Source organism: Lygodium microphyllum, chromosome 5, assembly GCF_053477565.2.
Source record: "Lygodium microphyllum isolate KBCC chromosome 5, Lygodium_microphyllum_v1.1.10, whole genome shotgun sequence".
In the NCBI taxonomy this organism is placed as follows: Eukaryota; Viridiplantae; Streptophyta; class Polypodiopsida; order Schizaeales; family Lygodiaceae; genus Lygodium; species Lygodium microphyllum.
The window spans coordinates 18,841,016-18,867,682 of record NC_141139.1 but is presented as its reverse complement, the minus strand read 5'-3'; the positions used below and the strand labels follow the sequence as shown (position 1 = coordinate 18,867,682).

Sequence of the window (26,667 nt, the reverse complement as noted above, 5' to 3'; positions counted from 1 at the left end):
CCTGATTGGCAGCTATTATTATTTTCTTTGGCTTTGGATGCAATAGATAACGTGACGAGTACAAGGCCAGATTTCATTGTAGATGCTTTGTGAGATTCTTTAAGGATCGCAACCTCTCTTCACTCCCAGATGGAAAGATCTGGGTTCAACATGGAGAGTGAATTGATTAGACTTTATCACTACAGATACTAGCCAGTAGAGCATGATGGAAAAAGCATAACGGTGGTTTTCCAAGTATGCATATACTGTCTTTTCTTCGTCAAACATAAGAAATGAACAAGATAGAACAGCAAGACTCCAGAATTACAGCAATGTCGTTTCAGGTTTGCTCTAGCAAATAAAGAGAGCAATGGAGCTATGATGCAAATGATTATTTTATTGTGACTTCATGCAACAATCAAAAGACCTATTTGCTTTAAAAAGCTAATAGTGGCATGGGTTTGATTACTGCAAAAGGCTACATTAATTGAAAGCAGATGCAGTTAGCTTTGCCAGATGTTCGTGCATATCACATCCGAATGATGAGCAAATATTTTTTCCTTACCAAGCAATACATTGATCCAGTTGGTGCCCAGCCTTTCTTCAACCGACAGAAACTGCAATTACATATACCGCGGCAAGGAGGGCAAATCCAGCCAGAGTTCTTGAGTGCTTCACGAACATTCTCCCCATACCTTTACATGTAAAACAGAGCAAACAGCAGACATGACTACCTTAGAAAAGAAAATACTACAAAGCACCTTTGAAATTAAATCATACAGAAACTTTATGTGAAACTTCATTAATCTCACATTACAAGGACCTGATGTTTAACGCCTTTAAGCGAGCAAGAGCTCACCTAGCTAGCAATGAAAATTTAATCTCAATTCATAAACAATACTATAACCAACCATGTGCCTAAGTTTTCCCTGACATTGAAGTACGCAAGAGCTCAACTTGCCATAGAAAACAATGCAATTTCAAACCAAGAACAATTCTGTGACCACCCATGTGCAAAACATGATAGCTGTTTGGTATCACTAATGATTGGAACATGCAAGAGTGTGGAATGATCAAGAATGAACTGGATTTCCCATAATATGCCCTTTTGTAGAGAATTTTTGGGCGCTTGCCCTACTATTCAAAATTAAAACCTTTTCTTTTTTTCTTGCATTTGGATGCTTTTTGAGGTCATTTTAAGAAGAATAAATTAAGCATTACTGCCTTCATTATGGTGTCTCAACACCCTCTCTCAACCCCAAAAAGGGCCTAAGCTTAGCCAAAGTTACAGGGATTTTTTTTTCAAAGCAATATATGAACAGCAAGACAAATTAATGAGAGAAATACATAAGAACATGAAGATGGTAGACGAGATCCTATAAACACAGAGAATAAGCCACCCCCTCTCACCATCATGCTGAAGCCCAAGGGAAGAGTAGACCGAAACCAATCCAATATCAAAGATGCTCAGGTGCCGGTCAATTGATCGTCTTCATGAAAATGTCGACATGGATCTCGAATAAAGGCAAAAACTCAAGATAAAGGTCGCCTTGCTCCTCCATCTGCTCTCTAATAAAATGTTAATGGACTCCGACGAGCTAAAAGTGTAGTTGCCAGCAAGCGCCATGGCACACTGATTGACACAATATAGCACTGCAAGCATGTCACATGAAAACTACGACCCTGCTAATAAACTCCTCTCCTCAAATAGATGGCCTTGGATGGTCCCATCATACAAAGCTAGGTGTTCAACCTCGACTAAAGATGCAGCTACAAACTTGTTTTGAGCTTGCCCAAGATATGGAAGGCATGCCCAAGAGAAGATGTAACTACCATTCGGCCCAAGTCAAATTTGGCGTAGGCCTAAAAGGTTAGCCCATGCTCCAAGACAAGCCATAGGGCATGAGCATAAGTGGTATGAGTATACCTTTTAAAACACACACACGAATTGTGAACAATAATAATTACCTGATTGTTATGCTCATCATAGGGAGGATGAGTCCTTAGTTACCGTCACAATCAATGGAACCGAAAAGCATACATTTTACTTTATGGATGAGTTAGAGCTTATACAAGCAGGTTGCTAACCCCTTTGAAGAAGATTTTGTATTTATGAGTTTGGGTAGCCAAAGCAAGCAGTAGATAAAAGATATCAAGCACACCGTTGGAGCAAGGGTCTCCTCATGACCAATACCATGTTTTTGATAAAACCCTTGAACCACCAAGCTACCTAGTGTATAACTAAAGTACCTTAAGTTTTGAGATTAGGACTAATAATCCACTTCATACCATCCATTGACTTTCTGGTGCCACAGGCGATCAACCAAAACCAAGTCCTATTAAATGCTTTCAACCTCCCGCCATGGAAGTGTGCCAATTGAGATGCTCCCAAGGAACAAACATCTAGGCATAAATAATGCGCTTGGTGAAAGTCTAGCAAAGTATCAAGGTCCGAGGTTCATGTACGATAGAATTTGGTGGCAAGACTCCCCTAAATCCAACATCGTTTGCTCCTATCAATGAAATAACCGATGCCAAAGAGGAGGCGGTCTGGGAGCAAATGCCTTTGGGAAAATTGAAAAAGGTTAAGAACCAAAAGTAGTTTACCCGAAAGCCATGGTAAAGCTAGTTAAGCATAGGAGAAGGAAGGATCAGCAAACGTAGACTCAAGTGTCTCCATAATGACCTTCCATCCAACACCACATCCCACATCCCTCCTAACCAAAACTTTGTTCGCACAAGGATCATGCCGATAATACACTTTAGCTTCAAAAGGAATAGCCTACAAACATAAGTCCCTTCTCTCCGGCTAGAAGCTTTGCCTCTTGTCATTGGATGCGTGCAAACTATGCACGACATCCGAAGACGCCAAGGTGAAAAATTGATGGCCAAGTGCCGTGAAATGCCTCCAAGGGGTTCTTCAAAGGATCAACGTAGTTGGACAGCGTAGTTGGACTACTTTCAAAGTTCCTGTGCTCAACCACTTTGTTTTAAGAAGAGAAGGTAATCATTGGTTGGCGATGAATGAAATCCCCGTGTAGAAACTAGAACTCCCGAAAGACGAACGCTCCACATTCTCACTCCTTGTTATTCCCACGCAGACGCCCGGTTGTTTTGTTACTAATCGCAACCAAGTAGCAACGTAGGTGAAGGCTTCATGCTTCTCTTTAAGAAAGTATGCTCATATATATTGGGGATTGTTAGACGCGTGCACATCAAGAATAATCATCCTCAATCATAAAGAATACGATACGATGAGCCATTCATGGACAATGTAGATGAATTATCACTCAAGTTGAGATGAATTAACGTAAGTGGCCCTTCAGCTCTCTGAGTTAAGTTGACTGCTAAAAAAATGGGGTTTGGTGTTGCTTTCCCAATTGATGAGCTCAAGATAGGTCCCTAGCCTGTTTAAGCCTCAATACAAGTTCCTAGCCAAACATATAATGAGCCCCTAATGGATGGTACAGAGTCTTGTTTCGCTTTCCTCATTGATTCAAGTCCCTAACCGATTTTGAGGCTCAATACAAGTTCCTAACCATGGAAGACCCTCAACTAACTGATGCCTCTACAACTCATGAATAGCGTTATATGAGCCACTAATGGATGGTGTATTTGAGTTATCTATCACACAAGTTGAGATGAATCAACCCAAGTGGCCCTTCGGCTCTATAAGTTGAGTGCTACAAAAACAGAGTTCTGTTTTCCTTTCCCCAATGATAAAGTCCCTAACCAATTTTGAGGCTCAATACAAGTACCTAACCGTGCAAGACCCTCAACTAATTGAGGCCTCTATAACTCATGAATAGTATTATAGCTAAGGTAGCCTAGCCTATAATGGCAAAGGTGCTCATCATCCAAAGGCAATCTAGCCCTCGCCAAACCATGTACTCCACGGAACTTTACTCCTTCACTATCGAATTTGAAAGGGGGTTCCTAGCCAAACACGGAAACCCCTCAACTAATTGATGTCTTGATAGCCCATAAAGAGAATTGTAGCCAAGGTGGCCCACCCTATAAAGAAAAAGAATTGTGATATAAAATAGAGGCCAATACATTGTATCTCGTCCCAAGGTATCACACAACTTACGCCTCCAACCAAGTCTTAGATTAAAATACATTGTCCAAAGATACAAAGCTAGACCTATTTCACAACTTACGCCTCCAACCAAGTCTTAGATTAAAATACATTGTCCAAAGATACAAAGCTAGTAGATAAATAATAGATTCACCCCTAGTTGGGACACATATACTACACATCATTCATGTGAGAACTAAGCCCTAGTCCAAGTCAAATTTCACTTTTATTATCCCAATGCCTCAATCTTGGCAAAGGAGTTATTTCTCTACAATGAAGAGGCCATTACATTGTACCTCGCCCCAAAGTATCACCTAGACCTATTTCACAACTTATGCCTCTACCAAAGTCATAGCTTAAAATGCATTGTCCAAAGAGACAAAGCAAGTAGATAAATAATAGACTCATCAATTAATCCAACATCTCAAGTCTGAATATGAATGATCTAGAGGCTAATCATCACTCTCCCATTATATGGGGGAGGATTTACCCATACCAAGTTGATCAAAGATCTGAGTAGGGGATTTCCATCTGGTATCCTTGGCCTTAACCAACATTCATCATCAAAATGGCCTACATTCTCATAATATTGGTGATATGTATTGTCAATAATTGCTCTTCCTATATATGCTCTAGCAACCCCATTTAAATCCTACCTAGGAATTTCCTTGTTCTTCACTAGTCTTTGTAATGCAAGCAACTAAGGCATGGAATGTAAATACTTTGATAGCAACTTATTTAGGAAGAAAATAACTTGGTCATCTAACTTGGGAGATCTAATGGTTGCAAACTCACAAGCAATGGCCTATATTTTGCCACTATATATCCTAATTAGAAATCTCAAACTCTCGGGGCTCATAGTCAAGGCTTGTACAACAACCCCTATGAGCACATAGTAATCAATCAAGTGGACCCACCAATCAAATGCAAGGTCAAAATGTTCGGATTGATACTTACACTCTTCCAAGAGTGAAGATGTAATGCATGAATCTAAGAGGAGAGAAGAGGAGCTGAAGAGAGAAAGAGAGCAAGAAGAAGAGGAAAGAAGACTAGAAGAGGAGAAAGAAAGACAGAAAAGAGGGGAGAAGGGGGGAGGAAGCCATGGAAGCTGAAGATGGAGGTGAAGAGTATCTTCTTGATAATAACTACTTGCTCTAATCTGGGACTCCTACACCTTATATACCCGATCAGTGTGATTGGGTGTCTAACCCCTAGTTTGTATGTATCCTGCTTGTTACAATACATCCCCACCCTGAAGGTTTTTCCCCTCAAAAACAAAGAGAACTGGAGGGGAGTGATGGGGGAGACTAAGGGATGTTGGGATAAAGGCCTTTTTTCACCTCCGTGTATAGTACACGTGCATTATTTAGTTGTACATGTGAATACACCCTTACGTCCCTTGAGTATAAATACATTTTATTATTTGTGTGTCAACACATTTTATTGGTACACCCAAAATCGAACCGTACCTCCACAATCTCTCTGTCACTCTCACTCCTCAAGCTGCTGTAGCTGTTCACTCCTCTAGCTGAGCTCCAACAATTGGTATCAGAGCCCAAGGTTCTGTACCCTTCTCGAGACCAAGGCGATGACTACAAGGAGGAGTCGAACGTTCAAGACATTCAACGGATAGAGATCGAACATTCAACGAGCAACACGTGTGGCATGCAAGCGACTGGGTTGCGTGTTGACGAGAAACAATAGACGTGTGGCGACCAATAAGTGCCATGACTAGTCGGATCGGCGACGTTGCAGCAATAGTAGGCGCTCTGTCCAACGGGGAGCGGCGACCAATGCGACGCCAACGAGCACTTGAGTGACGGGTCGCTAGCAATGGACCCCCCCCCCCCCTCGTTAGTCTTTCAAAGAAATAAAAAAATTCTTAGATTTCAAATTACTGTCTTTTGCCTTAACAAGGATTCATGCATGGTAGCACAGATTACAGGTTTGTGCAAATTTGAGCCCGAAAATTTGGGGCTTTTCTCAGATTTGATCCTGTCTATGCCTGGCAGTGACATTCGTATCAAAAATTGCAGACATTGTGCGTATTGACCTCAATCAAATTGAGAAATTTGCCAAATTTATCAAAATTTTACTTTTCCGAGTAAAATTTCCTGACATTGGACCTCTGAAAATTGGGGCTTTTTATATTTTGATGAAATTTTGCTCAACTGGGACAGATTAGCTGACATTTTTGCACTATTGGATCTGGAATTTTGGGATTTTGTGCAAAATTTGGTAAATTTCTGCAATATTTGCCCGTGTGGTGGCTGATTTATGTATAAACAGCAGAGATTTATTACTGTTCGAGGAAGAACAGCAGTGTATTTGCTGGCTCAGCTTGTGCTTCCACAGTCTAGTGCATTTACTCTTGTGTTCGTGATAAAAATGGCTGCAACTTCTTCCAATTCAAAAATCAAGAGTTTGATGGAAACCAAACGGTTTGATGGTCATGGCTTTGACCTTTGGAAAGACCATATGTAAGGCATTTGTTCTTAAAGGATTGTGAGGATGCTTTGCAAGAAGATAAACCTGCACGAATGTCTGATGTATAATGAGCCAGAGTTAAAAAAAAGACTCCGGCTTACATAAAGATGGGTGTCACTGGTGACATTTTGAGAGACATTAAGGGTTTAAATAGAGGTTATGCAATATGGGGAAAGTTGAAAACTACCTATGAGATCACCACACCTGTTATTCAGGTGCATTTAATGCGCAAGTTGGTGAATATGCGACTGGATGAATCAAAGCCTGCAGCTGAGCACTTGAGTGCATTTACGGGCATCTTAAATCAACTCAAGGATGTAAACTTGGATTTTGATGATAAGTTGAGGGCGATCTTTTTGATCATGACACTGCCTGATTCTTGGGAGACCTTGGCGGTTTCTCTCAACAATAACCCCAATCTCTCATATGATGGTGTAAGGGGTTCAATCTTGAATGAAGAAATTAGACGTATGTCTAATGGAGAAGGCAACAACTCAGCTTATAAGAGGTGGGGCTTTTTTTTTTTTAAAAATGCTGGACAGAGAAACAGAGGCAAGAGCAAAGGAAAGAAAAAGAGTGACATTACTTGCTATCACTATAGTCGGAAGGGCCACAAGAAGTCTGATTGCAAATACTACAAGAAGGAACAAGAGAGAAAGAAGAATGCAAGAGAAAAAAGAAGAGGATAAAACTGATGCATCTGAGGCAGCCAAGGGCAAGGAAAAGGCCAATATGGCCTCCAACGTAGTCGCAGAGGGGCTCTCGGATATAATGACTGATGTACTATCTGCAGTTAATTATGATGCCCTTGTATGTCACATGAAGGATATATAGATCACCAAGGCTGATGTGATTGATGCACTTTTGTCAGTTGATGATGGTGTCACTTAAACTTAGATTCTAGACTCTAGTGCCTCTTTCCATGTAACTCCTTACTTGGAGTGTTTTGCTATGTTCAATGCAAGCAGTTATGAAAAAGTGTACCTTGAAAATAACCATGCTTACAGCATTGATGAAATCGGCACTGTACACGTCTTTAGGTAATGGGCAAGAGCTTGTGTAGAAAGATATCAGATATATGTCTAGCATCAAAAAGAGTTTACTATCTGTTGGTCAGCTTGACTTGCATGGGCCTAGCATCAAAAAGAGTTTACTATCTGTTGGTCAGCTTAAAGAGTTTACTATCTGTTGGTTAGCTTGACTTGCATGGGCCTAGCATCAAAAACAGTTTACTGTCTGTTGGTCAGCTTGACTTGCATGGTTACACTGCATTGTTTGGTGGTAGTTTGTGAAAATTAAAAAAGGGTTCCATACTGATTGCAAAAGTAACCAAGAAGAGCACTTTGTATTGTTTACATTGTGAAGCTTTGAATGGCAAGTTTCTTGCAATTGCTAAAATTGGTCATCATTTGGAGTCGTGGCATAAGAGATAAGGCCATATAAGCCAAAAAGGACTTGATGTCCTTACCTCTTTAAAGACGGTTGATGGAAAAGGCTCTAAACTTGACTTTTGTAATGAGTGTTAATTTGAAAAGCAAATGAAAAATTCATTTTACTCTAGTGTCTCTCGTAAGTCTAATGTCTTGGACTTGGTGTATTCTGATGTATGTAGTATTCCACTGAAATCGTTGGGTGATACTGCATATTTTGTCTCTTTTATTGATGATTGATCCAAGAAGATTCGGGTTTATCTATTGAAAAAGAAAAGTGAAGTGTTTGCTGTTTTTAAAACTTTTCATGCATTTGTGACCACTCAGACAAGTAAAAAGCTGAAATGCTTGAGAATTAATGATGGGGGTGAGTTCACGTCTATCAAATTCTAGTCCTTTTGTGACTTGCATGGAATTAAGAGGAAGCTTCTAGCTCCTTATAGCCCTTCTTCAAATGCGGTGACCAAAATATATAATAGGACTTTATGTAAAAGTGTGCTCAAACAAGTAAAAAGCTGAAATGCTTGAAAACTGATAATGGAGGTGAATTAACATCTACTAAGTTCTAGTCCTTTTGTGACTTGCATGGAATTAAGAGGGAGCTTACACCTCCTTACAACCCTTCTTCAAATGGGATGGCTAAAAGATATAATAGGACTTTATGTGAAAGAGTGTGGTGCATGCTGTCCACTGCTAATCTCCCTCATGAATTCTAGGGAGACACTCAAAACTACGGTTCACATTTGCAACCGCTCTCCAAACAGGTCCTTAAATAATGGCATCCCTAAGAAGGTTTGGTTTGGCAAATCGACTTCATATCACCATTTACGGATTTTCAATTGTGATGCCTTCGTACATATTAGAGATGAGCTGAGGAACAAACTTGACCCAAAATCCACCAAAGGCATTTTCATAGGCTATGCTGATGAGGGTGAATTTGGCTACAGAGTGTGGCTACCTCAGTCTAAGAAAATTATTCACAACCATTATGCTGTGTTTAATGAGGCAAAATTGTTGAAAGGTACCTTAGCCTCCAATGAAAATATGAAAAATGTTAAATTTCAAAATTTGAAGCCACCTATTATTTCAAATGATGAGCCTCATGATGCTGTACCACAAACTGAAACTAATAATCAACCGGTTATATTTTAGCCAGATGATGATGGACAACAAATAGAAGCACAAGGTCATGGACAACAAGATAGACTTGCTGATTATGAAAATGCAAGTGCTGGTAATGAAAATGAAGGTGATGTACAACATGAACAACATGCTGAAAATGGCAACCAATAAATGCTGAAAATAAGATACCTCGAGATGTAGACCCAATTTTTGAAAATGTAGATCATTGGGTACGCAAGTCTACACACATAAGAAGGCAACCACATAGGTATGACCCCTCCTTGCATTATGTGATGCTTACAAATGAGGGTGAACCTCTTACATATAAAGAGGCCAAGTTATGCAAATTCAGTAGTAAGTGAGAGCTAGCTATGCAAAAAGAGATCAAATCTCTATATGCTAATGATACTTGGGATCTTGTGTTATTGCCCAAAGGAAGGAAGCCTCTTCCAAACAAATGATTTTACAAAGTAAAGACAGTTGATGGGAAACCCAAGTACAAGGCCAAATGATTTTACAAAGTAAAGACAGTTGATGGGAAACCCAAGTACAAGGCAAGACTGGTTGCCAAAGGGTATGCACAGAAGGAAGGGATTGACTTTTTGCTCTACGTGGTCTTTTTGCTCTCACTACTATATTGGACTTAGAGCTGTACCAAATGGATATAAAAACAGCTTTTCTGCATGGTGACATTGATAAGGAAATCTACATGAAACAGCCCGAGGGCTTTGTAGTTCTTGGAAAAGAGCAGTTGGTGTGTAAACTAGAACGCAACTTGTATTGACTGAAGCAAGTATCACAGCAGTGGTACAAAAAGTTTGACACTTTAATGCTCTCTCATGGGTTTACACACATCCATGCGGATCATTGTTTGTACATGGAAAAGGACACAGATGGCAGCCCCATCATACTTGTTTTGTATGTGGATGATATGTTGCTAGCTGGAAAGAGAAAGACTAGCTTGGATGCTCTCAACGATTAGCTTGTATGTACATGAAAAAGGATACAGATGGCAATCCCATCATACTTGTTTTGTGTGTGGATGATATGTTGCTAGCTGGAAAGAGAAAGACTAGCTCGGATGCTCTCAAAGAGCAATTGGTGTGTAAACTAAAACGTAGCTTGTATGGACTGAAGCAAGCACAATGACAATGGTACAAAAAGTTTGACACTTTTATGCTCTCTCATGGGTTTACACAATACCCATGAAGATCATTGTTTGTACGTGAAAAAGGATACAGATGGCAGCAGCCCCATCATACTTGTTTTGTGTGTGGATGATATGTTGCTAGCTAGGAAGAAAAAGACTAGCTTGGATGCTCTCAAAGACCAACTGAAATCAGCTTTCTCCATGAAAGATTTGAGGAATGCAAAGCATATTTTGGACATGAGGATTCGCAAGGATAGAATGCAAAAATTGTTGTTTTTGTCTCAATAAAAGTACATTGAAAAGGTACTGGACAGATTTAACATGGCTGAAGCTAAGGCTTAAGCCTTTTGGGGTGCCCTTACCTCCATACCTTAAACTTAGTAAAGCCAACAACCCAAAAGATGACGTGAAAGCCAATGCTATGAAGGGAGTCCCTTAGGAGTCAAAGTGGACTGAGTCAAGAAGTGCTGGAAAATTCGATAGTCACTTTTTACGTAGAAGCGGCTGCCATACAAATAGTAGTGTCGTTTCTTGATGGCATGGAGGATGGCCAACATCTCCTTGTCATATACATTCATTTGTATCTCCTTCTTATCAAGCTTGTAGCTCTCAAATGGAATCACACCATACTCTTGCAACAATACTGCACCAATACTCCGGCCACTAGTATCACAATGAGTTGTAAATAGCTTAGAGAAGTCAGAGCAAACAAGAATGGGGACAGAAGTAAGCACGTCCTTTAACTGCTTGAAGCTATAATCAACAGTGGCATCCCAAAAGAATGACTCCTTTTTTTATAGATCAATCAAAGGTGCTACAATGGTGGCATAGTGCTTTACAAAGCGTCTATAGAATGAAGAGAGACCAAGGAAACCATGCAACGAAGTGGTGGTGGAAGGAGTGGGCCAGACCCTAACACATTGCACCTTCTTCGCGTCAATCTGTATGCCATTTTTGCTCACAATGTGTCCTAAGTACTCCACAGATGTCTATATGAAGGTGCATTTGCTCTCCTTAACAAAGAGTCAATCCTCTCTCAATATGTCAAAAACCCTTCTGAAATATGCGAAGTGCTCCTTTGATGACTTGCTGTAAATGAAGATGTCATCAAAGAAAACAAGCACAAACTTGAACAAAAAGAATTGAAGGATTTTGTTCATGAGCCTTTGAAATGTAACAAGGGCGTTAGTCAATCCAAAAGGCATCACTAGAAAATGATAAAGTCCACGATTAGTCTTGAAGGCCATTTAGACCTCATCTCCCTCCCTCGTACAAATCTAATGGTAGCCACAACACAAGTCAATCTTAGTGAAAAAGCATGCCCTTTCACCTCATCCAACAAGTCGTCAATCCGTGAAAACAAGGACGTTAGTCAATCCAAAAGGCATCACTAGAAAATGATAAAGTCCACGATTAGTCCTAAAGGCCATTTAGACCTCATCTCCCTCCCTCGTACAAATCTAATGGTAGCCACAACACAAGTCAATCTTAGTGAAAAAGCATGTCCCTTTCACCTCTTCCAACAAGTCGTCAATCCGTGGGATGGAGTAGCGGTTTTTCACCATAATTTTGTTCAAGTCCTTGTAGCCGATACACATGCGAAAGGAGCCATCTTTGTTCTTGACTAACAGGACAGGGGATGCATAAGGAAAAGAACTCAGTTCAATGAAACCCATCTCCAACAACTCCTTGACTTGCTTTGCAACCTCTTTATGCTCACACTTAGAGAGTCTATAAGGAAACTTGTTTGCTAGCTTGGAATGGGACTCTAAATCAAATGGGTGGGGAAGGACTATAGGCATTTGAAATAGGTCATTGTACTCCTCAACTAAGACTTGCAAGGCTGATCATTAGATACTACACAGGACTAACTAGAATTGTCCTTATTCAATTGCAATACAAAGATTTATGAGCATTTCTTAAACTCCCATTTGAGTTGCTTTGCTGTAATGAGCTGAAAATCAGCATGATCTTAAACTCCCTCTAAGCAAATGGGCTGTCCATGCATCATAAACTCCATGTAAAGCTAAGAGAAATCCATGGCAATTTACCCCAATTGTTTCAACCAATCACAATCCAAGACAACATCAATGGGGCCCATATATAGGGCAATTACATTAACCAGTGCCACATAATTTTCAGCCAAGTATAAGAGGACTGCAAGACATACATGTGTGCTGATTTCTTCCTCTCCATTTGCTACTTGGACCTTCAAGGGATGGTGTAATTCCATAGGGATGCATTTCAACCGATCAACGGCTGATTTATTGACAAATCTGTGAGTGGGACTCTAAATCAAATGGATGGTCCACTCGCCTCTTAAGGGAAAGGGCTGTAGGCATTTGAAATAGGTCACTGTGCTCCTCAACTAAGGCTTGCAAGGCTGATCATTAGATACTACAGAGAACTAACTAGAATTATCCTTATTCAATTGCAAGACAAAGATTTATGAGTATTTCTTAAACTCCCGTTTGAGTTGCTTTGCTGTAATGAGCTGAAAATCAGCATGATCTTAAACTCCCTCTAAGAAAATGGGTTGTCCATGCATCATAAACTCCATGTGGAGCTGAGAGAAATCCATGGCAATTTATCCCAATTGTTTCAACCAATCACAACTCAAGACAACATCAATGGGGCCCATATATAGGGCAATTAGATTAACTAATGCCACATAATTTTCAGCCAAACATAAGAGGACTGCAAGACATACATGTGTGCTGATTTCTTCCTCTCCATTTGCTACAATTAGATTAACTAATGCCACATAATTTTCAGCCAAACATAAGAGGACTGCAAGACATACATGTGTGCTGATTTCTTCCTCTCCATTTGCAACTTAGACTTTCAAGGGATGGTGTAATTCCATAGGGATGCGTTTCAACCGATCAACAGCTGATTTATTGACAAATCTGTGAGTGCTACCACTGTCCACAAGGATGAAGACATACTTTCCATGGATACTTCCTTGAATGCGTAGGGTGTTGGGGCTTCGAGAACTCGTCCAAGCGTCCAAGGAAATAGATAGAGCAAAGGGAAGTGATAAGTGGATGGGACGTCAAATCAAGTATCCATGATGGATCACCACCCGGGTCAAAAGGAAACCCATCTTCCGAGTAATAGAGCTACTCATGATCAACATCCTCAGCAAGCTCAACCTAGTCGATGGGTAGGTCATCCTCATCATTGTGCCAATCTTCCATGACATACGTACTATGAACCTTGACCTTAGCTATCTTGTATGGACACTTGGAGGCAAGGTCAATAGCGTACTTATCCCCACATTTAAAGCATAGGCATTTTTCCTTCCATTCCTTCACAACATCTAGAGAAATGAAGCGTTGGCTACGGGAGCCAAGGAAAGGTGACGCAATGAACTGTCTACTTTCAGCATACCTATTCTCAGCATTAGAGCCAAATGTTGTCTCAAAAGTGTCCATTTTTCTTTCAACATGGAAGGCGGGATAAGTAGGTACTTTGGGGCTGTTATTAGGCATAGAAGTGCCTCGAAAACCACCTCCATATGGGGCTGATCTTAAAGGGATACAAGGCTGTCCAAAACCTTGCTGAAAATGTTCATTCTTACAGTACTTCCTTGCATATCTCTCAACTAGTTCAATTGCATCAAACAATGTGGTAGGTTTTTAAGCCATGACATCTGCCGATAGACTCGAATCCAACTCAATTGATATACTTGTGCAATTTAGTATCATCGCTAATGCTCTCCACATAAATGGTAAAGTTCATGAACTGATTTGTATATTCACATACAGTGAGGTTACGTTGATTTAGAATGTACCATCGTCTTGCCAACCACTCCTTTTTCACAAAAGACACAAAGACTTGGACCATATGCATCTTAAAATCTTCCCAATCAATAAACTGATGATTCTCTCGATTGATATAGCGCCACCATGTGTGGGCAAATCCTTCCAAGGAAAGAGAAGTAAAAAGTATTTTCTGATCATCGATGCGAGGGTAGATATTGAAGTAGAACTCCAACTTGAACGTCCATTCCTCCAAGTGACATGGTGAAGAAGATTGCCCATTATACTTCGATAGGATGACTTGTCACGCAAATCATGAGGGCCATGCTGCCCATACGTCATGTGGTGGCCATACATACCTTGCTGTCCATACATCCCATGTGGTGCATTTATCCCATGCTGTCCATTATAGCCAAGCTGCCCATGATTGTCATGCTGGCCATTGATACCATATTGTCCATGATGGTACTGATTCATATAGGGTGCATAAGGACTACTAGGGAGAATGGGGGAATTTCTACCAAGGGTGGGAGAGGGCCTCAATGGGATGTTGTCTACATTGTTGATGGGGGAGTTCAACAAAGGCTCATCATGCGCATTAGAGAGTTCACCAATCTCGTAGATAGAAGAGGGAATTCCTATAGTACCAAGTATGCCCTATGGACCATGCAATGGCTCCTTATGTAGTGGACGTCTAGATTCATGCCTACAATCATTGACCTTCTCTTGGGATGAACCAGTAGCTAATTGAGTAAAAAGAGTAGTGAGCTGCTCCAAGGTCTGTTCAGTCCTCATGTTTGAGAGGGCCATGTGCTTGAACGCTTCATCAAGCTTGGACATCATTTGGCGATGGTTAGTGACCATGTCATTAATCCGTTCCATGTGACGAAGCTCATGCTGACATAGGGTGTGATTGTGCAAGGTGTATGGGTCCATGTCGAACATTTCCTCTTGCATATCACCATGGTAATCTTGTGTCGAGCTCGATTCGTCATTCATGGAGGTCCAAGAGTCTCTAATCTCCCTCTAGAGTTCCTCATAGACCTTGTTTTTGCCTTTTTGGCCAACCATCTAGATGTCGTCCATAAGACCTGCAATCAATAAATGAAATGTAACTTTTTGTAGGAAACTCCGATTGGTGAGATTTTTGATTCAGGTCGAAAGGGGTGTCTATCTTGTTATCAATACATAAGTGAATTTACATCCCTTCTAGCTGCATGCTCTTCGAGTGACATATATGGGTGCCATTAGCATTGAGGGGATGTCCAAAGGAGATCATTGCATTAGAAAAGGTGGTGATCATGGGCTCCAAATCACCAAGAGATAGACAAAGTTCTCCTCGAGCCGAGTTGTGCACCCCTTCAAGATTTTAAGTGGTAAGAAAAAATCACCTCTCTTTTGTCTTACCACCTCGCCCGGCATCGACCTTTTTCCTCAACCGAAATATACATGGCAAATATTTTTATTATGCAATTAGCATGAGATGCATTGGAAAGGAGACATAGGGTCTTTTCATGAGATGCAAGGAATGAACAAGGGTTGAGATAAGGGTTACCTTGACAATCTAGTGACTCACTAGCTGCTACTTACCCAATTACAATGGCTATTACTCACTTTGAAACTTATCCAAGGTCACAAGACAAGATGGAGATTAATGTCAACCAATACAATGAATTTCAAGATTAGTTATAATGCATGCATACAAGAGGGATTGAACTACTAAGCCTATGCAATCTTTAATCTCTCCAACAAGGGGATTAAGCTTAACAAGTGAATAAACATGAGATTAAGATCAAATGGTCATACCTCTTCAGTGCTTGAAAAATACGATTGAAGCATAGCCCATCATGATGCCCATTCTCTCCATCAAGCAAGCCCGGTTGATTGGAGCACTCCCATGTATGAAGGCTTCAACATTCAAATGCTTCCAATCATGATGATAGCTCCCGTGCTTGTCATGCTTCCAATCATGATGATGGCTCCCGTGCTTGTCCTCGAGCTTAAGCTTCAAAGAAGGAAAGCTTCAAGTGAAGCTTTCATGGCTGCCCCCAAGAACTCTGCATGCTAAGCTCCATGTCTTCAATCCCATTAAGATTGGTTATTCAAGGGCGGCTCCCGTGCTTGTCCTCGAGCTTAAGCTTCAAAGAAGGAAAGCTTCAAGTGAAGCTTTCATGGCTGCCCCCAAGAACTCTGCATGCTAAGCTCCATGTCTTCAATCCCATTAAGATTGGTTATTCAAGGGCTAAAGGGCATGTGGAGGGTGAGCACTCAAAGAGAGAGGGATTGGACTGAGTTCCAATGGTTTGAGATAGCTTCTATTGAAGAATCCATGGCTGCCCAAACTGTCCAACTGCTGTCCATCTTGGAAGCTGATTCCCAGGACCAAGAGTGTCAAGAAGGAAGAGCGTCAAAGTGCAACAATGCAGAAGCATAGGACAAAGACTCAGAGAGTGAACACAGAGAGAAGAGAGAGAGAGAAAAGGAGAGTGTGACGCAAAAAATCTGCAGTGTAGTATATTGCATAGGAATGTAGAAATATACACAGGTGCAGAGAAAACATTTACGTGTGTCTCCACCTTGAGGACCTTCATCTCCATCAATCTGGGTGTTGTTCGTCTCTGCAGTCTATCTCTATCAAATCTCAAGATCAGTATATGATCAAATGCTGGACCAATCTGCTATAAATAGCAAAAAATATTACAAAAAAAGGCAAGAACAGATCGGCTGCATTTATAGCAATTGATTGCACAGAAAACTGGCCGACTGCAGCTGTACCACATGGCACTTGTCCAACTTGCTGACGTGGCATCCTACGCCTGCTAATGTGGCTTTTGCATTGTCCATACTGCTGATGTCGCTAGGAAATGACTCTCTAACACCCCCCCTCAAATCTTGGACAAAGCAAAAGACAGAGGGATCGAGCATGTTGTCAAAAAAGGACCTAGGAAATGGCCTTCGTGAACAAATCTGCAAGATTATCCTCCTTGCAGTACTCCACATCAATAGTGCCATCTAGAAGCTTCTCTCCCATGAAGTGATATTGGATCTCAATGTGCTTCGTCTGAGCATGGAATACAAGATTCTCTACCAAGCAATGCAACTCTCATTATCGCACCGCAAAAGAATAGGACAAGTTTGGGGGAAACCAAGCTCCTCCAACAATCTGCGAAGCCATACAACCTCACATGTGGTGAAAAACGCGGCTCGATACTCCGCCTCAGTAGAAGAAAGAGCTATTGTGGGCTCCTTCTTGCTACTCCAAGAGATAACACTTGTACCAAAGGTAAAACAATAACCTGTAGTAGACTGTCGGTGGTCCACATCGCCAACCCAATCCAAGTCGCTCCAACCTGCAAGGACAAGATCTAAAGCATCGGTATCTGTTGGATAAGAAATCCCTAACTCAAAGGTCCCTCTCAAGGCAACCTACCAATGCACCTGTTGGGGGTCACTCATAAACCCCACCAAAAGACCCACAGCAAAACAAAGATCAACACAAGCGTTTAGTAGCCAAATCAAGGATCCAATCAAAACTGACGTAACGAGAAGCATCCATCACGGGAGAATCGAAGTGTGAAGTGGCCATCCAGTTTGTATCCATAGGGGTAGAAATGGACCAACACATCTCAAAAGTCACCAAGAGCTCTTGAATGTATCGCTGCTCAGAGATAAAAATACCCCTCTGAAACTAATAAATCTCATGACCCAAGAAGAAATGAAGAAGCCCCAAATCCGTCATCTCGGACGTCTGATGTAAAGTTGTCTTGGTCGCTTGGACCTTCTATGCATGATCCCTTGTCAAAATCAAATCATCAACATAAAACACACAACCAACCGCGGAAGTGTGCACATAAAGCTGTAGATCGGTCTTCGAGTGCCGATAACCCAACTTTGATTGAAGAAACGAGTTAATCTTCTCATTCCAAGCACACGGAGCCTGCTTGAGGCCATACAAGGCCTTCTTCAATCTATAGACTTTCCCATCCGAAGATCCAAAGCTAGGGGGCTGCTCAACATAGATCTCCTCTTACAAGTCACCATTGAGAAAGGCCGACTTTATATCCAACTGATAGACATGACATCTCCTTTGGCCAACCAAGGCAAGAACAACTCGAATTGTTGCTATACAACCAGTGGGGGCAAAGGTATCATGAAAGTCAATGCCTGGGCGCTGAGAAAAACCTTTAGCAACAAGGCGAGTCTTGTGCTTGTCTAAAGAACCATGGCTAAGGTACTTGGTCTTGAAGACCCACTTGACGCCAATCACCTTCGTGCGAGAGAGACGAGGCACAAGAGACCAAGTGTCATTCCTCTCAATAGCCTTCAACTCAACTTCCATAACCTTTCGCCAATACTCAGACTGCAAAGCTTCCTTCACTGAAGTAGGCTCTCGATCCTACATAACATGGATCATCAAATAATAGTTAGAGCAAACAAGCTCTGTAGAATGTACCTGGTCCGTCGTGACCTCTCGGTCCATCCTGCAATTCCCACTCCTCAAGGACCCCCTCGATCCCTAAATCTTAGAGTGTGTCACGGATCCAACGAGAAGGAGGTCGAGAACCTCTCCCCAACGCTCTCCATCTGTTGAAGACTAGAGAATATCCACCGACGACAACTCCACTAGGATCACCAATGGAAGAGAAGACTCTAAATCAAAAGAAAAATCTCCATCAAGGGGCTCTGGCTTCAAAGAAACTGTCTCGAGAGCCCAACTCTCCCCTGGATCTCCAAGGACGGGGTGCTCCTCACCCCCCTCTATGGCCAGAACTTCCACGAACCGCACATCTCGGCTCGTATAGACATCTAGCTTGACGAGATCAAACAGACAATAACCATGGGATTGGGAGCTGTAGCCAACAAAAACCTATCGTCAAGAAGCCACCTCAAGCTTGTCACGCTGTGTCTTCGAGATGTGCACATAAGCATCACACCCAAAGATCTGAAAATAAGAGACATCTAGCTTAGTCCCAAAGTAAGCCTCAAAAGGTGTCATCCTGTCAACAATCAAAGTGGGAGATCGATTGAGTATGTGAACTGCGGTAGCCACTACCTTGGCCCACAAAAACTGAGGTGTCTGTCGATGCTCCATCATGGTGCGTGCCATCTCAATCACACTTCAGTTCTTCTGCTCCAAAACGCCATTCTCTTGAGGAGTATTGGTATCAGCAAACTCTTGGTGAATGCCTCTATCTGCACAAAAACAAGCAAACTCATTAAACATAAATTCATCGTCCTTGTTTGAATGCAAGGCCTTCAGACACCGACCAGATCAATTCTCCTCAAAGAGAATCCGATCCTTGAAGTAAGAGAAAGCCTCTAACTTCAATGTCAAGAAATAAGTCCATGTCATCCTACTGTAGTCATCACCGATCAACATGAAGTGCAAGCTCCCCTTCAGGGACTCAATCCGCATCGGGCCACAAAGATCTGTAGATATAAGCTCCATAGGAAAAGTAGACCGACATGAAGCTGTGTTGGGAATCGCATCCTGATACACTTTCCCACAAATGCAAAAGGCACATGGTTGATGGCTCACCACTATGTCTAGCAAACCTCAAAATGAGAGGTAAGAAGAAGAGAGGTAAGAGTTGCATCGGGCCACAAAGATCCATAGATATAAGCTCCATAGGAAAAGTAGACCGACATGAAGCTGTGTTGGGAATCGCATCCTGATACACTTTCCCACGAATGCAAAAGGCACAAAAGGCACATGGCTAATGGCTCCCCTTCAAGGACTCAATCCGTATCGGGCCACAAAGATCTGTAGATATAAGCTCCATAGGAAAAGTAGACCGACATGAAGCTGTGTTGGGAATCGCATCCTGATACACTTTCCCACGAATGCAAATGGCACAAAAGGCACATGGCTGATGGCTCACCACTATGTCTAGCAAACCTCAAAATGAGAGGTAAAAAAAAGAGAGGTAAGAGTTGCATCGGGCCACAAAGATCCGTAGATATAAGCTCCATAGGAAGCGTAGACCGACATGAAGCTGAGTTGGGAATCGCATCCTAATACACTTTCCCATGAATGCAAAAGACACATGGCTAGTGGCTCACCACTATGTCTAGCAAACCTCAGACAAACAATCCTCGCCACGCCTGCCAAAGATACTCATAGTTCAAATGGCCAAATCGAGCAATGCCATAGCTTTGTCTGTGTCTAAGAGGTAAGAAGAAGAGAGGTAAGAGTTGTAGAAGACTTCAATTTGTAGATGCCATTCTCCTCATAACCTGCAAAGAAAACCTTCCTCAATCCACAATCAAGGACTCAAACAGCATCACTATCAAACTCCACCAAGAGACCAAGAGAACAAATCTTATGGACCAAAAGTACAAGATACCCCAAGTCTAAAACATGCAACACTTCAAAAGTGTGGATACCACCACGTCCATTTGAAATCAGTTGCATCTCAACCCGCGCAGCAATAGTCATAGAAGAGCTGTCTCCAATGAGAATCTGCCCACGCGAAGGACGCAAATGGGCAACACCAATGAGAGGAGTCATGTGCTGTGAGACACCATTGTCCACGATCCACTCTCGAGCCTGGGAGACTGTCATCGCAACATTAGAAGTCTTCGATGTAGAGTCTTCAATGACTACCAAGTGTAGAAAAGCAACTGATGAGGATACAGCCACCGCTCCAAAATCCTTCGTGTCCTTGGTGTCCTTGTTTTTGTAGGGTCAATCCTTCTTCTAATGATCAATCTTACCACAAATATGGCAAGAAGATTTATTCTCCTTGTTCTTCTTAGTTTTGTTATCCTCCTTTTGATCCTTCCTCTTCTTCTCAAAGGCTTGACCAACCAAAGTCTCTGATTTGGAAGCATTCTGTCCCTTCAACTATTCCTCTTGGTCTAAGACCATAGAAACCAACTCTTCCCACCGAAGAGTCGACTTTCGCCCTGATGCAATAAGAGCGGAATAAGAGGTACCAAATCGTGGCAGTAATTGGGACAACAAATTAATCACCATGTTTTCAGAGAAAATAAGCTTCTCCGCATTTTGAACTTACATCTAAACTATCGAAGCTTGTTGATGTGTTCCCGAAGCGAAGAAGACTTATTCACAAATAAGATTCGCATCTGCATCTTTAAAGAAACCCTCTTCATCAAGGTCATCCAATTATACATCTAATCAAGCTCCAATCATATCTCTCAAGCCACCGTCAAGTGCTCGATGTGAGCTATCACAATTGTAGTGCAAGTCAAGAAAAAAAAACAAATCATGGCATTCAATTTGTCCCAATGAGACTAAGCCTTGGTCAACTCCGCACGAGCATTGGAAGAGGGTTTCGACTCATCTCTTACCTAGGGCTTGTTCATCTCTTCCATCACAAGCTCTACCAAATCATAAGACTCCCCAAAATGGCCAACATCATCACCTACCAGATGCGGTAGTTATCGTCATCAAGCTTTTGATCCGATGGAAGAGCCAGTAAGATAGGCACCCTACTGTCCATAATCGCCTGGAACTCCAAATCAATCTCTATAGTCATGGTCACCTGCAATGCCTGCACAAACGCAAAATCAACCCCCTCTAACTAGGTAAACACAAATGGCTAAGGCTGTTTTCTTTGCTTTCCGAATCTTTTTCAACCGTCGAAGGCGATGAAAATGTAAAATCTACAGTGAAAGGCCTAAAACACAGCCTTTCTCCCCTTCCAACAACAATAACTTGCAGCAAATTCACCAGTTGGACTCCTTTCTTGCATGCCCACACTTGCTTCAGTCTTGTTCTGATGCGCAACCCCCTTGCTTGCCCTCAAATGCTAAAAATGCAGCCTTGTGTTGCGTTGAAATCTCCTCTTCAGATAGATTCTTTAATCAATCCATCTAATTTCACCGCTGTGATACCATGTCAAAGTGCAATGATGAGAAAGCGTAGGACAAAGACTGAGAGAGAGTAAACACAAAGAGAAGAGAGAAAAGAATACAGTAACGCAAAAAATCTACAATGTAGTATGCTATATAAGAATGCAAAAATATACACAGGTGCTAAGAAAACATTTGTATGTATCTCCGCCTTAAGGACCTCAATCTCCATCAGCCCGAGTGTTGTCCGTCTATGCAATCTGTCTCTGTCAAATCTCAAGATCAGTATATGATCAAGTACTAGACCAATCCGCTATAAATAGCAAAAAATATAACAAAAAAATAGACAAGAACAAATCAGTTGCATTTAATGCAACTAACTGTATAAAAAACTGGCCGAATGCAACTGTGCCACATGACACCTGTTCGACGACCTAATGACGTGGCATCCTGCGTCTACTAACGTGTCCTGTTGACGTGGCTCCTACACTGTCCGTACTGCTAACGTGGTCAAAGAATCACTCTCTAACAAAGAAAGGGAAGTGTGAGTCAGTGCTCAAGAGTGACAAGAGTGCCAAGGGATATCAAGGGGAAAGGGCAAAAAGGTTTAAGCAAGCAAATCAACCAACGCAAAATAACCGAAAATTGCAAGGGCTGCCTTGTAGACCTTCTAGACAGCTATCCCCTCACTCCACTACTTGAATTGGAACTGGCGGAATGAAAAACAATAGCGCACAAAAGCATTGTAATAAGTTTTCATCTCGCATACGCCTGGGTGTTCTTCCCTGCAACCGGGCCTTGCACCTACATAATACAAGTATCATTTCTTTCATTCTCAAAGCTATCTCGCTCTCTACTTTCTTTCTAAGCAAAGTGCCTTCTTGCAAGTAAAGGTGGAAAAAGACCGTGGGGGATCACAATGCCAACTGTGGGTAACGAACGCAAAGTGGTAAGTTTCACTCTACACATGCCTTGTGCATTACACTTGGTATCAAAGCTCAACTCATGCGAGGGCTAGTCCTTCAACAGGTGTGGAAGTAATTTTGAAAGGGAAGCTAGTTGTGTTTCATCAACATGGGTGGACGCAACAAGAATAAAGGTGGGATTTAAGATGACCGAGATGAAATCTCAATGGCCCTTGGAATCAGAGCAAGCAAGCCTCAATTGGTAATTGGAAAAGGATACGCAATTGAGTAAGAGAATGAGTTGGATGCTGCTACACATGACGAAGAGGAGCCACAGCGCGAACCCAACCCAATGGATGCCATGAGAGAGATTATGAAGGAGTTGCTAGCTACCATGCTACCCAAGGCATTGGAAAAGGCTCAAGCTGAAACTGACAATGATGGGAAGAATCACCGAAGGCGCCGAAGGAAAGAGAAGAAGGATCGGGATGACTCCTCATCTAATGAGATGGGAAAATACAAGCCTCAAGCACCAGAAGAGTACAAAGGAGAAAGGGACTCAATGAGCCTAAACCGATGGATACGAGAGGTGGATGGTTACATGAAACTACTCAAAGTCTCAAGCAAGAGAAGAGGATCGATGGCGGCACAGCTGCTAGAGGGTAATGCCTCAAAGTGGTTGATGTATGAGAAAGAACAATTTGGAAGAAAACTCTCATGGAAAGAGTTGCAAAGAAACGTGAAGGAATATTTTGTGGCAAAGAATGAACCGTTTAAGGTCAGAGATGAATGGAAAAATCTGAGACAAAATGCAGCACAGATGAGAGACTATATACAAAAGTATAGGTCTCTAATGCTTCAGCTACTAGACATGGACGTGACCACCAAACTCCATGGTTTTCTATGTGGGATGCAACCATGGGCTCGAAAGGAAATAGAGAAACAAGGGCCAAGAAGTGTGATGGAGGCCATGACAATGGCCAAAAGGCTCACAGACTATGAAGGTAGAGAAGGAGGGACGGGTCGTGGATCCTCTCAAGGAGACAACGCCGCTCAATCGACCTCAACATGGAGAAACAAGCAAAACCAAGGATCATACCAAAACAATGCACAAGGAAACAGATGATGAAATAGTAAGCAACCCCTCAAACTGAAGTATACCAAAACTCAGTCTGAGACAATCCCAACAAATAGTTTTGCTAGTTCCACAACAACCAACTCTGGGGCCGGCTGAGGGAATAATTCAAACAAAGGTGGTTACGAAGGAGGTGGTAGAATTGGGCAAGGAAGAGGAGGCCCATTGGATTGTCACACATATGGAGGACCTCACTTCGCGTGGGATTGCCCAAGAGGAACAACATCATCAAGTGTGTCAAGGTTTACTTATGCACAAGTAGACGCGGAGGAATTGAGATCGACAGTTCAGATAACGGAGATAGAAAAAGAAAAGGAGTGGAAACCAAAGGCCAAGGCAAGAGCAGTGGGAGCAAATCCAACAGCCCCCATGCCGACCTTCATTACCAACATATGCAATATGTTTGTTCAAGCTAGGTTGGGAAACCAACCCCAGACAATGATGGCGACACAATTTCATAGCACCTCAGGTAGCGGCCCATCTAAGTGTGAAGCCAATGAGGGAAAAAGGGCTGGAGGTGTCTTTTGTACAAGGAAAATATAGGTATTACGAGTTGGCAAAAGGGATCCCAATTCAAATTGAACAATGGCAGGCAATCCTAGATTTTTATAGTGGTCCCAATGGATGACTTTGAAGGCATCTTAGACATGGATTGGATAGACAACCATGTCGTACAAATATTGGGAATGAGGAAAAACAAAATATACTTACAAACCCCTCAATCAGTGGTGTGGATACCATATTTTCGCACAAAGTGCAAAGGCCACAACAAGTCACCGGCAAGAAATGCGGTGGATGCTAGATTGGTGGTCACAAAGGTGCAAGATTCAAGCAACCATGAGAAAGATAGTGCCGCAAAAGGGATCCCAATTCAAATTGAACAATGGCAAGCAATCCTAGATTTTTATAGTGGTCCCAATGGATGACTTTGAAGGCATCTTAGGCATAGATTGGATAGACAACCATGTCGTACAAATATTGGGCATGAGGAAGAATAAAATATACTTACAGACCCCTCAATCAGTGGTGTGGGTACCATATTTTCGCACAAAGTGCAAAGGCCACAACAAGTCACCGGCAAGAAATGCGGTGGATGCTAGATTGGTGGTCACAAAGGTGCAAGATTCAAGCAGCCATGAGAAAGATAGTACCGCAAAGGTGTGGGTGCAAAACGCACCAACAAAGGAGCAATTGGAGAAAAAACAAGCTGAAGGCATAAAGAAAATAAAAGTAGTGATGGATCAGGCAACGGAGACAACTCAACAAGAACAAGTGGAAGCCCAAGGCCCCATGGAGATTACTGTCAAACAACTAGGGAAAGAGAGCTGAAGCACGGGGGACAGTTGCAGCTCAGCATGATGAGGCTCATCGAAGAACCAGTGATTCAAAGTTCATCTGAACGATAAGAGATGACAAGGTCCGAGGGATCCTGAACAGGTTCCAAGATGTCATGCACAACAAGTTGCCTTCTGGCTTGCCACCTTGCAGGAGTGTAAATCACCGAATTGATCTCTTGCCACGAGTACAACCACCGGCAAGGCCAACCTACAGGATGACAAGAACGGAGCTAGTGAAACTAAAGAAGCAGCTAGGAGAGATGGAGGCCTCGAGTCACATTCAGCCTAGTAGATCGCCCTATGGTGCTCCAATCCTATTTGTCAAGGAGAAGGATGGGCCTCTTTGACTATGTACGGATTACAGGACTCTCAACAAATCTACAGTAAAAAATAGATACACAGTTCCGATGGTGGATGAATTGCTGGATCGGCTACAAGGAGCACGCTACTTCAGTAGAATTGACCTAAGGTCAAGGTACCATCAAATCATAATAGCGGAAGGAGATAAAGAAAAGATGGCCTTCAGAAGCCGGTATGTGAGCTATGAGTGGCTGGTCATGCCAAAAGGGCTCACGAATACACGAACAACTTTTTGTGAACTCATGGATAAAATATTCATTAACTATCTGGATGATTTTGTGATCATATATATTGATGATGTCCTTATTTGCAGTAAAACGTTGGAAGAGCATGTACAGCACTTGGAAAAGGTCTTTTCCCGACTCCAGACCAACCAATCATGCCAAAAAAACGTGAGTTTGTTGTGCAAAAGATAGAGTTCTTAGGCTACTTAGTTAAAGAAAATAGCATTGCCATAGATCCCAAGAAAGTACAAGCAGTGAAAAATTGAAAGTCTCCCCGCAAAGTTGGTCAAGTGAGGAAATTCCTGGGGTTTATTGTCTTCTGTCGAAGGTTTATTCAAGGATATAGCAAAATTACAACCCCTCTAACAGATTTAACATCCAATTCACCTACCTTTCAATGGACAAAGCAAGAATAGCAAGCTTTTGAGCAACTAAAGAGCATGATGATTCAAGCCCAATTCACCTACATTTCAATGGACGAAGCAAGAATAGCAAGCTTTTGAGCAACTAAAGAGCATGATGATTCAAGCCCCAATGTTGAAGATGGCTGATTTCTCATGCCCATTTGAGGTCCACATAGATACGTCAAGTTTTGCCATAGGTAGTATGCTCATGCAAGATGGGCATCCTGTGTGTTATGAGTCAAAGAAGTTGAACTCAACAAAAAGGAGGTGGGCGACTCATGAGAAAAATATGTATGCAGTGATATATTGCTTGAGGAAATAAAGACATTATGTACAAGACAAGCCAACCAAGATCTATATAGATAACATTTCTCTGAAGTACTTTCAAACTCAACCTAAGTTGTCATCAAAGCAAGCCTGATGGTAAGACTTTTTAGCAGAATTTAATATAGAGATCATTCACAAACCCGGTTC

The 26,667-nt window shown here is 41.9% G+C and overlaps 1 protein-coding gene across 1 annotated transcript in view; it reads right to left on the bottom strand.

Annotated features, from left to right (window-relative positions):
- The window catches only part of LOC148035561 (uncharacterized), a 57,053-nt gene that overhangs the window by 9,600 nt on the left and 20,786 nt on the right, over positions 1-26,667 (bottom strand). The window contains exon 4 of the mRNA XM_087677521.1: positions 545-674. Coding sequence (XP_087533647.1) covers positions 545-674 — 130 coding nt within the window. The remainder of the gene's footprint in view (positions 1-544; positions 675-26,667) is intronic.